This window comes from Stomoxys calcitrans, chromosome 2 (genome assembly GCF_963082655.1).
Source record: "Stomoxys calcitrans chromosome 2, idStoCalc2.1, whole genome shotgun sequence".
Taxonomy (NCBI): domain Eukaryota; kingdom Metazoa; phylum Arthropoda; class Insecta; order Diptera; family Muscidae; genus Stomoxys; species Stomoxys calcitrans.
Window position 1 is genome coordinate 19,486,281 of NC_081553.1, and position 14,056 is coordinate 19,500,336.

At 37.3% G+C, this 14,056-nt stretch overlaps 1 protein-coding gene across 4 annotated transcripts in view; it reads right to left on the minus strand.

Moving 5' to 3' along the window:
• The window catches only part of LOC106093281 (baculoviral IAP repeat-containing protein 6), a 45,948-nt gene that overhangs the window by 18,876 nt on the left and 13,016 nt on the right, over nucleotides 1-14,056 (minus strand). Inside the window, exons 6-24 of one of the 4 annotated variants that reach the window (XM_013260331.2) lie at nucleotides 13,805-14,026; nucleotides 13,348-13,732; nucleotides 13,024-13,284; nucleotides 12,711-12,877; nucleotides 12,407-12,645; nucleotides 12,225-12,339; nucleotides 8,344-9,281; nucleotides 7,774-7,983; nucleotides 7,492-7,703; nucleotides 7,164-7,429; nucleotides 6,922-7,100; nucleotides 6,520-6,756; nucleotides 6,306-6,455; nucleotides 6,127-6,241; nucleotides 1,604-1,669; nucleotides 1,099-1,529; nucleotides 669-1,028; nucleotides 330-594; nucleotides 48-268 (exon numbers count right to left, since the gene is read on the minus strand). In XM_013260331.2, the coding sequence (XP_013115785.2) occupies nucleotides 48-268; nucleotides 330-594; nucleotides 669-1,028; nucleotides 1,099-1,529; nucleotides 1,604-1,669; nucleotides 6,127-6,241; nucleotides 6,306-6,455; nucleotides 6,520-6,756; nucleotides 6,922-7,100; nucleotides 7,164-7,429; nucleotides 7,492-7,703; nucleotides 7,774-7,983; nucleotides 8,344-9,281; nucleotides 12,225-12,339; nucleotides 12,407-12,645; nucleotides 12,711-12,877; nucleotides 13,024-13,284; nucleotides 13,348-13,732; nucleotides 13,805-14,026 (5,039 nt within the window). Of the gene's footprint in view, nucleotides 1-47; nucleotides 269-329; nucleotides 595-668; nucleotides 1,029-1,098; nucleotides 1,530-1,603; nucleotides 1,670-6,126; nucleotides 6,242-6,305; nucleotides 6,456-6,519; nucleotides 6,757-6,921; nucleotides 7,101-7,163; nucleotides 7,430-7,491; nucleotides 7,704-7,773; nucleotides 7,984-8,343; nucleotides 9,282-12,224; nucleotides 12,340-12,406; nucleotides 12,646-12,710; nucleotides 12,878-13,023; nucleotides 13,285-13,347; nucleotides 14,027-14,056 lie in introns of all 4 variants that reach the window. The other 3 variants (XM_013260332.2, XM_059361817.1, XM_059361818.1) reach the window with 3 other exon arrangements.

Below are 14,056 nucleotides of genomic sequence, written 5' to 3' on the forward strand. Positions count from 1 at the left end.
ATATATACAATGAGTATCTCTTAAATTAGCAATTTTAGAACACTTACGATCAATTGTCGCGGCAATTCAGTTTGTATCAAAGATGAGCATAGCCGAAGAAGACTGATTATCAATGAACTATCCGAAATGGGACAATTTTGCTTTGAGTGATCCGAACCCAGTACATTGGCAAATAAACTGCTGAATGCATTGCCAGTATTATTGGTGTCTGAGGTGCGTTGGCATTGCAGCTTATCGCCATTGGAAATGTTATTGAATACCAAGAAGGCTAATAAAATAAAAAAAGATTAAAAAAACTCGCAATAAATTCTTTTGTTTTGAGTACTTACAAACACATTCTATTATATTCAGAGATATATTCAGATCAGCTTTGTCATTGGGCATAGTCAGTAGATCGCGCACCAATTGACTTTGAGCATCGATGGGACCTAATTGATTGCTTATGGCACCACCCGGCTGTATCAATTGCAGTATCACATGCAATAGAGTATCTTTAAGTTTACGTTTGCAGGATATGACACCATCAGTGGATTCTCCCTTACGATGAAGCCAATGAAGTAGCTCAGTCAAATGTTTGCATATGGTGGGTCCCGCCTAAAGTAATGAAACGACAACAAATTATAGGTAATTCTTCACTTGGCATGATGTTCTAAAAACCAAATACTTACACAACGATTGGTTATTATCACCGAGCTCATGCCATAGCCCGAGAAAAAGCGTAGTAACATTTTCTCGAAATTCTCATCATTGACAATGACTTCATTGATGCGGGTCCTATCAGCATCCTCCTGACCAAAGGTTTGTGAGTTACATGCCAATAGAAGACATTGGAAACCCAAACACCAGGTTCTTAGCTTAACATCATTGTACCAAGCCAAGGCCAACAAAAGGCCTTGAATGGCATTGGCCCCAAAGGGTATCTTGGGCACATCCGTATTAGAAATACCTGTATTGTAGGGCTTATCAGCCAATTCGCCATTCAATGTTAGCCACATTTGTAGAACTTGTTCAAGATGAACCCAAGTTTCCTATAAACATGAAATACCGTTTTAAGTACAACTTTATTAATTTTTTTTTGTAATCTCTTCTACTACATACCTCCAAATGTAAATCGGCCAATATGCAATCAAACACATTCTTAAACATGGTATATGTATTGACGCCACAATTATATTCCGGCCCTGACCACATATCAGCCACATAATCCGGCCAAACTGCTACTTCTGGTGAGGTTGTCTTAAATTCACTTGCCGCAATTTGAGGCAACGACGAGTACATATCCAAAGAAGAGACCATTGTAATGCGCCTTAGATCTGTCTCCACATTCAGGTCGAGACCAACATCCAAACGAGAATCCATTGCGCTTGAGATGGATTTGCAAAAATAGTTGACGGTATTTTTATTCATGTTACTGCTATCCTTCTTGGCCACCGATTTGTTGCGTTCCATTACATCGATGTCATTCAAAATGTCATCGAATTCGGTATCCTCGCATTCAATAAGCGAAGGTAAATATGGGTATTTAACAGCTAAAACAACAAGAAAACACAATGACATTATATGATATTCATTTTTCAAATGTGCAGAAATTTTGGACTCTCACCGTCCGAATAGGGGATCTCGCTACTAGTTGATTGTGAAGAACCCATATTTTGAGACATATAGTGTGCTAATTGAGTATATAAATTATAAAAAAATATTTAACCTATATATATATAAATGTGTGTAACTACTACTTGCAGTACTAATAATAGATGATATTATGAATTTGTAATATGCTTTTTCATAGGGTTTCGGTTATATACAAAACGCATGAATTTTTCATCACATCAAAATTCAGCCGAACGGAACCTTGGGTATCTATCACCATTGATGTGAGAACAAACGAGAGACTTGACGAAATTAAGCATTCTAAGCAAGGCATGGAAATTCCCATGTGAGGGCGAACCAAAGTTATTAAGAGTTGACAATTTTGCCGATGCTGATGCATCATCATCTCACGGGTGTTCATCCACACCCCACTAATACCCGCCGAACTGGTCGCATAGTCACTTGAGACACACAACAACAGCACTTACCGCAGTCACAACACATTTCAGGCGCGGTCTGAAAGAAAAAATACCATGAGAACGAACTGTCCTCGTGGCCCTTTACCTACCAAATGCATATGAAACGGTCGATTACACTAGAAGTGATTGATTCGTCAGTAAGATGCAAATTCATCCATTCATGATCGTGTGTAAGTTAGTGAAATCATGCTTACGACACTAATCACGAGAAAAATCACAACTCCTGTAATATGATAACTTGTTATACTCGTATTTATAAGAAACTTTTGATGAAACTAAGTAGACTAGCTTGTTCCTTTAATGTTGTTTGTTTGAAAAATATAATAAAAAGAGTCAGTTTGTTGACAGAAGCTTTACAATTCAGGTGTGGGGTTCCCCAAAAAAAAAAAAAAAAATAAATAAAAAAAAAGAGTTCAAGCAAACGATATATACATATATAGCGTAAATTGTATCGTTCATGTTGCAAAAAACCATCATCGCCTTTGAGGGGATACCACAGCCAACACAGATAAAAAAAAATTATTAGAACCATTGCAGAGGATGGTTTCAAAATTTATTTGATCAAATCTAGAGATACCATACAAAGAAGCCACAGTACCAACCCATATACCCAAAAAAGTTCATGAACGAATTACAATGTTGATCATTATTATACAAAAACTCGTGCATAAGCCGTTAAATTCATGCAAAACGAGATAATATTCAAACAGCAGTCGTCACGAGTCATCATGAATTAATTTAACGATAATATATTTTAAAATTTATGAAATAACTATTAAATCAGCAGAATTATATATATTTTTCAATAGAAATTTTCAATAAAACACCACCTCATTCATTAAGAAAGTACATCAGACAGGAAACAAGAAACAGAACAGCCAGCAAAACAGCATTCACGAGAGGAATGAAATGATACACACTTCTAAAGAAAAAAAACTATGCGTTTGTTATTATTTATGTTTATTATAAAAAAGTTTCTTATAAATACGAGTATAACAAGTTATCATATTACAGAAACTTAGGGAAATTCACAACTGCCGTGATCTCATTACCACTTATGAGATACTCATCTCGTGTGCGGCGATTTGCTTGTGAGGCTTTATTTTTCATGAGTCGTGACCAGTATCGCCAGTACATCGTGATTTGTGATTTTTTCCGTTAGTCGTGCGTGAGCAAGATCGCACCACTCTCCTCTGGTCGCCCGAATTCGTTGTAGAGGTAGATTTTGAACTACATATGTGCTTGAATAACATATGTTGGGTTAAGAATCGCGAAGCTGTTGCCCTTTAGAATCAGCGTGAGTCATAGCATGCTTACCTTATTAAAGTGGTCAGCACTTAAGAGTCGTGCTAAGTTTTTCTTTGTTTTCTACGTTGTATAATTTTTACAAAGTTGAGTAAAATTTTTTTTCACTCACGCTCACGAAAAAAAAATTTTTCTCAAGCACGACTTTTTTATGTCGACTCACGTTCACGCACGCTCACGAGACAAAAATTTTACTCACGTGTACTACTTCCAAATACCTTTCCTTTGAACTCCATGGTCAAATATGGGGAGGTTCCGTCCGCTTAAGGCCCTTTAGGGGAGGGTCCATCCCCTTCCGATATCAACATATTATATATTGCTCCTTCCACATCAACTTACACAATCTGTGAAAATTTCAGATTGCTTAGGTTTGTATGTTAGGTTCGCATTCTACTTAAAATATACATCACTTGATCCCCACATTCTCATGTTAATACACATTTGAGACAGAGTGTGGGACCGCCCCACCAACTGAATAGGCTTCAATAGGACGTTTAGTTCGATCGGATAATATGGGAATTAAAAAAATCTATGACATAGTTCGAATCTAATGCTGTTATAAGGATTCAAGTATCTGGATCACGTCCTGCCGTTCTGCAGGACATGTAGATCGCGACAATAAAGGACTCAAATAAATTGTCTTTTTGGTCTTAGCGTCGTGGGCCCTCTTCTCCCAATATAAACAATAACAAACTGTCAGGTAGGACGACCGAGAATGTATTGTACTCGAATGCAAGGACGTTTCAAAGGGCAATCCCCCTCCCCCATCCTACAAAAAAAAAGGAATTAAAAATAATATAGAAAGGCCGATCAGGAAAAGATAAGACAGCAATAGAGTAGAGTAGAGTACACATTTTCCCTCAAATTGGGATAGACACAGAGGACCTGTGGATCTTTAAAATATCGCGTACACACTCAGGCTCTGCACACTAAAAAATCATTACTCATGAGCAATCCCATCGACAAGGGCTACCGCCTCAGTGTACAACACACTGCTACAACAACAACAAAAATTACTCATCGACACTTATGAAAAATACGACCCAAGAATAAGGGATCCCAAAGGAACTTACGGCAACAATCATGATTTTCGAGAAAGTAGGTTAGGTTTGAAAGAGAAAGCGGATATTAATACGCCCCATGGCATTATGGACAATGTCCAAAGTGTAATTTCCATATCTGCAATGAAAGCATTTGTGGTTCACCAACTTCATTCGTTATTATGGACGATAATGCTCCAAAACATGCCTTCAAGAGTGAAAATAAAAATTATATAATTACCTCAAAAAAACTCACCACTCATAAATAAACCGACTCGTGGATAAGTGCTCACATTGAACGGTTCACGGAAAAATCTCTCGATCCCCAAGTACATCACGTTTCAAGAGGAAGATCGCCTCTCACAAATAATCATCATAATCATAACAACGAATGAAGGATAAGGGCTCAAGATGCTCACGACAATAATAGTGAGGCATATACCAAAGGAAAAGGGACTTACAAGGAAAGATATTGGTTGAACTTTTTAATCCCTAAATACCTACCTATGAGTATCTGCAAAAAATGTTGAGCCAAAGCGGCTTTATGAAATTAGTTCCCATGAAATAACCCCCCAAAATTTAAAATGAAATAAGTCCCCAAAATGCTCTATAAAAAGCAAAAACAACTAATTTTGGGGAATTATTTCGTTTTATGGGGATTCATTTCCTATTCATTTTTGGAAAGTTTTTTCATAATGTTATAACCCACCAATCTCAAAAATGAAACAAATTATCAAGCTAAGTTTTTGTGGAGTTATTTCATTTTGTTGTATCAAAGAAAATATTTTTGACATGAAGCAAAAGGTGTTTACTCGGAATTTCGAGCAGGGTATGAGAAAGACCATAAAACAATTTGTCCTAGGTATTTATAAACAATGCATATTTATAAATGGTTTGTTAACCTATGAGCAGGTGCAATCTTTTGATTCCGTAATGCGAGTACGCTTGCAGTGCCCCGAAAATAAATTGCTGTTCATTCTGAACGCAGATATTTTTTTTAATTCGCTAGCATTATACACTCAAGCAAATTTTTTTTTCAAGCTACTTATATAACTTTTTTCAAGCTACAAATATGATTCTAAATATCTTTATAAAAGATCAGAGAATTATTCATCTGAGGATAAAGTTACCAAACAGAAAACCAAAAAATTCCACACAATCCGCTGGATTTTAATATGTTCTTTGCAAAGACAAAAATTGTCCTTTTACCAAATTTGCAAACACTTGCAAATTTTGCAACATATGCCAGATTAGTGTGCAAGCAGATGTCATTTCTCAATGACTCAATGCAGATCTTTATTTAAATGTAAATTTTCATATATACTGAATTATTAAAACTAGTATTTGAGCAAATTCTCCTAATCTGTTTCAAGCTTTAAAAATGAAATAACACCCCATTTGGAGAATTATTTTTAATTGTTGTATAATCATAGAAAGTGATTTAATTATATCTATTTCCGTTTTCAATTGAAATATAGACTTGAAAAAGACGAAAAATTTTTAATTTTGCATGTACGTTTTTTTGGTAATGAATGTATATGATGATTTGTACTTTACTGTCACAAATAAATGGACCCGAAAGTCATCCTTATTTTTTTTACATCGCGCTTTGCCGTATTGACGAAGGATGACTATCCAGGGTTAGTTTGAAATAAAAGTTCTAATTTTTATGGCAATAATTATGAGATATCCAAGGTTGATGTCTGACTTACATGTATAATCGGCAAATAAATCCTTTGTTTCCTGAAAGCCATCCATGGTTCTCTGACCATCGTTAGTGGGTGTGGCATCATTATCTTTGTAGTGTCTATCAGCATCCAAAAGATCCTTTAATATCGATATTTTACAATAAGACAATGCTAAATGAAATGTTTCCAACAATATTTCTAACCTGCAAAAGACATGTAATGGCATGTACAGCCCAGGGCTGTTGCTGGTCATTCCACACAGCCATACGAATTAAATGTTCCAATTGATTGATGGTGATTATTTTTGATAATTGTACTGCTGGTCGGCAAGCAGATACCAAACGAGCAATAACCTGGAATTCAACAACCGAAATAAAATTAATATCGCATAAACTACCATCAAGGAAGGGCACTTGCCTTGCAGGTTAATAAAAATTGATCCATGTTGCAAGTAAAGTCCATTTCGAGTAGCAAAGCTATTAGGCCTCTTATCACAATTAATATATTGTTAAGTCTTATGTTTTTAAGACCTTTATCAAAGTTATTATCCGGTTCTTGTTGTGTATCTTTACTTGGTTTAGGCAACATACTGCTTTTACTAGATTTATTGGATGATTTGGGTTTCCCGGTAATCTCCATAAATATTCCAGGATGCTGAAGTAAGAAAAATTATAAATTTATGTAGAAACATATAGGGGGAAAAAGCAAACATCGCAAGGAGTTAACCGTCATGCCTATTGTAAACTACTCAACACTACAACACTACTGTAGGATATAACTGTTGTTGACCAAATCATTAGAGATTTTCTAATTATTTACCTCATTTTGAATCATATAGATTTTCTTTCCCCAATCTGTATAGGGCTGGGCACTGTATTTATTCTGTTGGATAATGCGTTTCTTGAAACATCTCAATTGCTTGCCTGAACTGTTCGATGATTGACCTCTTGTTTTGGCAAAATCAGTCTCACAACTCATAAAGTCCCAACGATTGGCAGCTGTGGAGTATAAAGAATCAGATAAACTTTTCTTACTGCCATAAGCATGTCAAGAAGCCTTACATTTGTCTTTGCGATCATCTAAGCAAACCGATAGGAATAACAGCAACCATGTTATAAGCTGCAAATCTGATTTTGTGCATAAGCTACCACTAGCCGAAGTTTCTTCGTTTGGCATGTTTAGACCGGAACTGGTTGCCTCCTGATAACGTGGTGAAATCGGCGCCAATTGTTTGGCTAAAGTTTTCAAGACGGCATCGATAACAATGGAACGACAATTGCCCATAGAAATACTGCGTCTTCCCAAATAGGTCAACAAAAAGAAAATGCTATGGGAAGAATAAAAAATGAAAAATCTCTTCATCAGTGCGATGTATAAAATAGCGCTTACCGATCTTGTGGGAATATTTTACTATTTTGTGAAGAAAACAATGTACAAAATATATTGGCTAAAAAGTCTCCCCACCAACTTTGAACACAGCACATGCGCACCAACAATGAGCAAGTGGCCAACTGTATATGAGCATCTCCATAAACCACAAATGAATTGAATAACATATTGGCAACATCGGCAGTAAAAAGTTGTTGCATAGCCATCATATCCTAATGAAATTAAACAAAAAAAAACATAAATATTTTCTTCGTACTTAAATAGCAATCAAAGTGCTCAAACCTTTATGCTATACTCAATGGAAAAGTTGAGTAAAATTTCTATTAAGGCCTGGCCCAGTACACGCAACTTGTCTCGTGATGCCATGCGTAAAGCATGGGATGTATCAAAAGTATTTTCTATGTTTTCTTCAGAAGAGGGCTTAAGAGAGGATTCCAAGCGATTGATGACATTTCTTATGACATTTATTTCATGTTGCAGGACAATGCATTCCTAAAATAAAAAAAAAAAAACTTAGAAATGTTTTTGACAATAGGGTGCTTCAATTTTGGCGGTAGGCACAATGGTAATCTGCGGACAAATTTTAAAAAGCCAAAAATCGTGGATTTAATAGCAAAATCGGGCTTCCCAATTTTAAAGACAAAATCGAAAGTTTTCCTAATATTGGTCCGAAAACAATAGTTTTTCGTTAATAACCGGAAGTTCGATATCGATTTAAAACCCATGGTTTCTTGGGCAAAACTTTATAGAACTTGTCGTAGATTACAACTTTCATAATCGCTTATTAAGTATCCTTTGACTCTTACAAATTGGGCCAACCTAAAATACAATCGTTTGTCGATTTATCCTTACCTCATAGATTAATGTTATCTTGCCCCCCTCCACTGTCATTGTGGTATCATCTTCACTTCGCTGTTTATTTATGAAGGCCTGCATATGGGCAACATTTGAGACATCTGAATTAAGTAGCGGTGTTAACAGCTCCAATAGTTTACAACTGGCCAAACTATAGCGACAGTGTACATCTTCGTGCAAAGAAGTTAATGCTTTCAATTGAGCTTGTATATTTTGGGGTTTGTGGCTCATATAGTTCATGAATAAGTCTCCATAGCCGTCGGATTCTAGAATTATAACATGACCAAAAAATGAGCCCAAAGGAATCTTGCATTTGGTCGAAGACATGCCTATACGGCCCATTATGGTAATTTTCATGTAGCGACATATGGGCGGTGGTTGTATATCACTTAAAACAAGCGTTTTTGTGCCAATATCAGGCGCCACCACTAAACGAACACAATCGGTTTCCTCGTCGAAACACCAAATGTCAATGTGCAGTGAAGCCAACTCATCACAGGCTGGTATAATCAAGTCCGTCAAAAGAATGGGCGAACCAAAATCAAGCACTACAAATCGACGTGCACCTGAGTGCATGCGATCGATAACAATCATTTGCTTTGGTGGCGGCGATAACAATTTATGCCATGGAAACACCGTAGTGGAATTTGAATTTAAGTTGTCTGTCGAAGAACTACCATCTGCCGCAACATCATTTTGAGAGGATTGGGATTGTGATTTGTCGCCAGATGTCTTATCTTCGTCTTTTGCTTCAGATGGTGGTTTTGCAGTTGATGAGCCTAACTGCTGATCAATGTACTCGCATATGAATTTAAACTTTGGCAAGGTAGGTGCACTGGCTACAATTCCTGTTTTAGATTTACTTGATGCACTTTCTTCGATTACAGTTTTATCAGTGCTATTTGCGTTTAAGCAGTCGGCGGTTACTTCGATAGCTAAAAATATAAAGAGTATGAGATAAATTTTGGGATTTTTTAGTAAATATGCATTTACTACAATTTGAAAAAGTTTTAAATTTTTGCAATTTTTGGAGCAAAAACTATGTTTTCATTTTAAATATAGGTTAGGTTATGTTAAAAAGAAGGTATGCATTTATTTCCGTCCCATACCACTAACCACATACGCTCCAAGTAGTAAAAAATGTCAGGAACTCCTTGCAACTCACAAATTCCCTAATTTTCTCCATTCCACGCCCATAAGTTGATTCGATCTGGTATTGTGTCCCCAACTAAGTGCAGGAGTATGTTAGCAGCGAAAGGCGAGCAATGTCATAGGAAATGCTCAAACGTTTTATCAAATTTCCCACATGCCTCACACACGCCGTCTTTTGCCGCACCTATTCTGCACATGTGCGCCCGTAGTGCTATTTGTCCTGTAATATACCGAAAGCCATACTGAACTCTTTCGTACTACCCTCAATATACCCTCAATACCAAAAGATTTTCGCCCTCCTTCCGACCCTTTCACTGTTCCACAGTACTACATGCGCGCGCAGTCCCATGGCAGCCGGTTGTACGTACCGGATTGACCCGATGGAATCCTTCATCGGCAAGGACTGCCGCCTCGGTGTACAACACACTGCTACAACAACAACAACTACATGCGCGCTCCCGGCACGGTATAGCTGTGAGCACCACACAGGCTGGAACAGTGAGGTCCGATCTGTGTGGTGTTCATTACTGTCATAAGAGGCTTAGCTGCGAGCTACTGGACGCGTCCACAGGTTGCGGATAGTGGAATGCTCCATACAGAGTAGCTGTAGCGGCAGTCGCGGACAATCAGCGGTATCGAGATGAGAGTCTCAGTGACAGGTCGAGCAGCACCGGCTCTTGCACAAATACTGATTGCCTATGATGCTCGATATGACAGGGCGAGTTATTGGAGGTTGCCCATTGGAACAACCAATGGGCAACCTTTATCCGCGGCGACCGGTCCTTTGGACCAGAACGACTTTTCTCACATACAGGAACTTGACGAGGATCGCTACCTCCACATGCAATGTGCCTACAACTACAAAATGCGCGCTCGTCGCCCACGCCCTTAAAGCGGACTATGTCGCCTTCTTCTCATTTACCTAATTTAAAGACGATTCCATACGTTACTTGCAAGATATTCTTTGAGGCTATTTACCCGGTACAGGCGAAAAGTTTGTATAAATTTTTTTCAGAACTACAAAGTTTATATAGATCAGCTGATTTCTATGGTGTTTTCTCTCGGGAGAGTAAAAATAACATATGGGTGTGAAGCGAGCCACCCTCCCGACACGGGATGCCTACAAGCACCACACAGCCTGGATCTGTGTGGTGTTCATTGTTGTCACGAGAAGCTTAGCTGGGAGCTACTGGCCGCGAACTCAGGTTGCGGATAGTAGAATACTCCACATACGGAGTAGCTACAATTGCAGTCGATGACAATCAACGATATCGGGTGGAGAGTCTAAGTGAGAAGTCATGCGGCACCGGCTCTTGACTAACTACTAAGTGCCTACATTACTCCATATGCTAAGGCGAGTTATTGGCGCCTTTAAATAACTAATGACCATGACGTTCCCGCGGCGATCGGCGCCATGTACCGGAAGAAGCTTGCTCACCTTGGAGCTTGAACGCTACCTCCACATACGGAAATGTGGCTACAACAACAAAAACGAGACACCGTAAAGGTAACGTTTCAATGTACAAGCAGATATTATGGTGATGTGGTTAGGTTCATCCTTCTGTGGAATTTTGCTTCACTTCACTTGGAATTTTGCACACATACATCTTATTGACGCAATTGTTATCCGATTGGGTGAAATTTCTCAAGTAGTGTTCTGTTACTGTCGACAATCATACCAAGTATGGTATGAATCGGTCTATAAACTAATAGCGCTCCCATATAAACCGATCTCTCGAGTGTTCTGTGTTCTTATCCTGAGCTCCTAGAAGCCGCAATTGTTATCCGATTGGAATGAAATTTTGCATGAATGTTTCGTTACGACTTCTAACAATCGTGCCAAGTATAGTGTAAATCGTTTTATAAATTAATTGTCGCCGCGTTTTCTTTTTGAACAGATTCATGGTGGTGGGTTCCCAAGATTCGGCCCGGACGAAATTAACACGTTTTTACTTTTTAACCCTCGCTATATTTTCAAAATACTCTTTTTGATTGCCCTTTAAAATTATTCAAAAAAAGTTAGCTGCCTGCATTTGACTTTCTTTCAAGACAAAAAAGTTATAGAATACATGGTTCAAGAATGATTTGGAGGGCATGTCTTGGAAATAAATCTATAACATTTGAACGTATAAAGGTATCTACATGACACTTGGCACAGTAAATATGCTAAATTTGGATATCATAGAAGGTCCGAAGAATGACATGGGGCATGAATGGTGGTCACCTCGAAGTGATTGGAAGTGATTCATTTTGCAAATGATAGACCTGACCACCTGTCTGGAATATCTCTAACGGTTTATGAGATAATGGAGTCACAATAATTTGTTTCTTGAACATTTCAGTCAAGTTATCGTCGTTATTTTTGTAATTGCAGGACCATTTCTTTATCAATTGTAAATTGCATAGCACTATTGGAAAGGTTACAAAATTATCAGAATATTAAAAAAATTTATATAGATTGTAGGGAAAAGTGTAAAATAAAAATTTTTACTCCAATTAATTACGATTTTTGTACAAATTTTGACTTTGATGAGCCATAACTAAGAATCTACAAAGCGTAACACCCTTTTCAAACATTCATTTCATAGGTTGGACGCTTATTTATCATAGATCGTTTAAATCATTCAAATATTCAGTTTAAAATTTATGAGTTTTTCAACAAAATAACGGCGTCACTATGCGTCGGTTCAGTATTTATGGGTCATATGATTCTTTGCGTCACTTACGTCCAATTCCATTGGGTTTCAGATTCACAAGTTCTCCGTCCAGTTTCTTTATAAATTTTATTTTATCAACCATGTTGTTTGCTTTGTTCTTGACATTGTTGTAAATATCGTTCATCTGAAAACAGAAATAAATAATATTTTTTTCGAAAATTTCATGGGTAGAAGGCATTAGAAATACATACTTTCTCCGAATACATCTGGTCAACCGTTTCAACAACCATGGGGGCAATAAGCAAATCATCCATATTAACATTCGAGGTGCTGGCACTAGAGGAAACAGTATCCATGTTGTCTATACGCGTTGCTTCCGATGTGGCAGCACAACTGAAATGCAATTGCTCCACTTCTAGAAGACCGCGCAGTTGATTACTAACACTTTTGCATTTTATCAAATGGGGAAAGGTGCGAAAATCAACACCATCTGAACACAGCAAAGAAGAAAGGAAATTCAACTCATAGCTCTTTAAAAGTGTTCCCGCTACTTACCAATTGAACACAGCTTTTTGATATCTATACCCGCAGTTTGTACAAGACCGGCATTATTTCGTATAATATTCATCAGGGTAGAAGAAAAGTTCACATTATTCTTATTGACATTAGGCAAATCATAGTCAAATATATCGGGCTCAAAGGGGAAACCATAAAGGCCAAATCTGCAATAAATTATAGTAATTAAGGATATTTTAATGTCATTTCACCTATTTCATGCAAGTAAACAAAGTCAAATACAATTTCTCAGTACAATCCTTAAAATTTTTTATTTTCGTTTACAGTTCGTTTTTACTAATATTATAAATACCTTGTGCCTATCAAAGCTCCATAGGGGTCCCAACGCCTCTTGATTTCTTCCGATATATCCACTAACAATTTGACACACATTTCCGATATGCTATTGTAGGTTTTGTTTGTCGAGGTGATACAGGCCAACATTACATACCAACGTACAACACTAGCATGCTTGGCAAAGGGCAGTTCATTAAATGTGGTGGATATGGCATTACGCAAAGCTATATCCAATTTAGAAGATATTTTGATGTTTGCCGGTAGATTGCAAAAACCACTGAAAGTTTTTTTTTTTTAATAATTAAAATAAACGTTTTTATATGTTTACCTTTATACTTACTCTGTTAACATCAGCATTAACTTTACGCACTTATGGGCCATGCTGCGATTGCTGTGTATGATGCAGTGACGCAAAGTATTTTCCAAATACTTTTCAGCCTGACATATACACTCTAGCTGTTGAGCCAGAATCGGTTGACCCTTGTTACGTTCCGATTTTGGCGAACGAAAACGTTTCAAACGTATGCAACATATCCAAGTTAGTATGTCTAGGGCATAATTTCGCATTAATGTGGTGGATTTCTCACTACTGATAATTTTGAAAAGACTATCCAATAATTGGTTGCTCTCCAGCATGGCTATGCGTTGTAGACGTTCGTTGGGAATGTGTGCTTGTGTTTTGACACTGCGTACATAAATGGAAATTTCATGCAACCAATCACAGCCTGTAGAACAAAAACAATCACCATGTTGGAGCAATAATATTAGGGACAAACAAGTTTTGAGATTTTTTTTACCTCTCGTTTTACATTGACCATCTTTAGCTGGATCACCCATTGTTTTAATGTGCAGCAAAAAATTTCTGGTGCGTGTTTTAAATAATTTGGGCGATGTTAGTATAACCGAGCCACCTTGATCGCAGAGATCAATACAGGAGGACAATTCAATTGGACCGGCTAGAATCTCAGCATTGTGCGTTTGCAAAAATTCCTCATTCAGTACTGGATTTTCATTATTTCCTTTTCAAATAAAAATATGCAAAATTATAC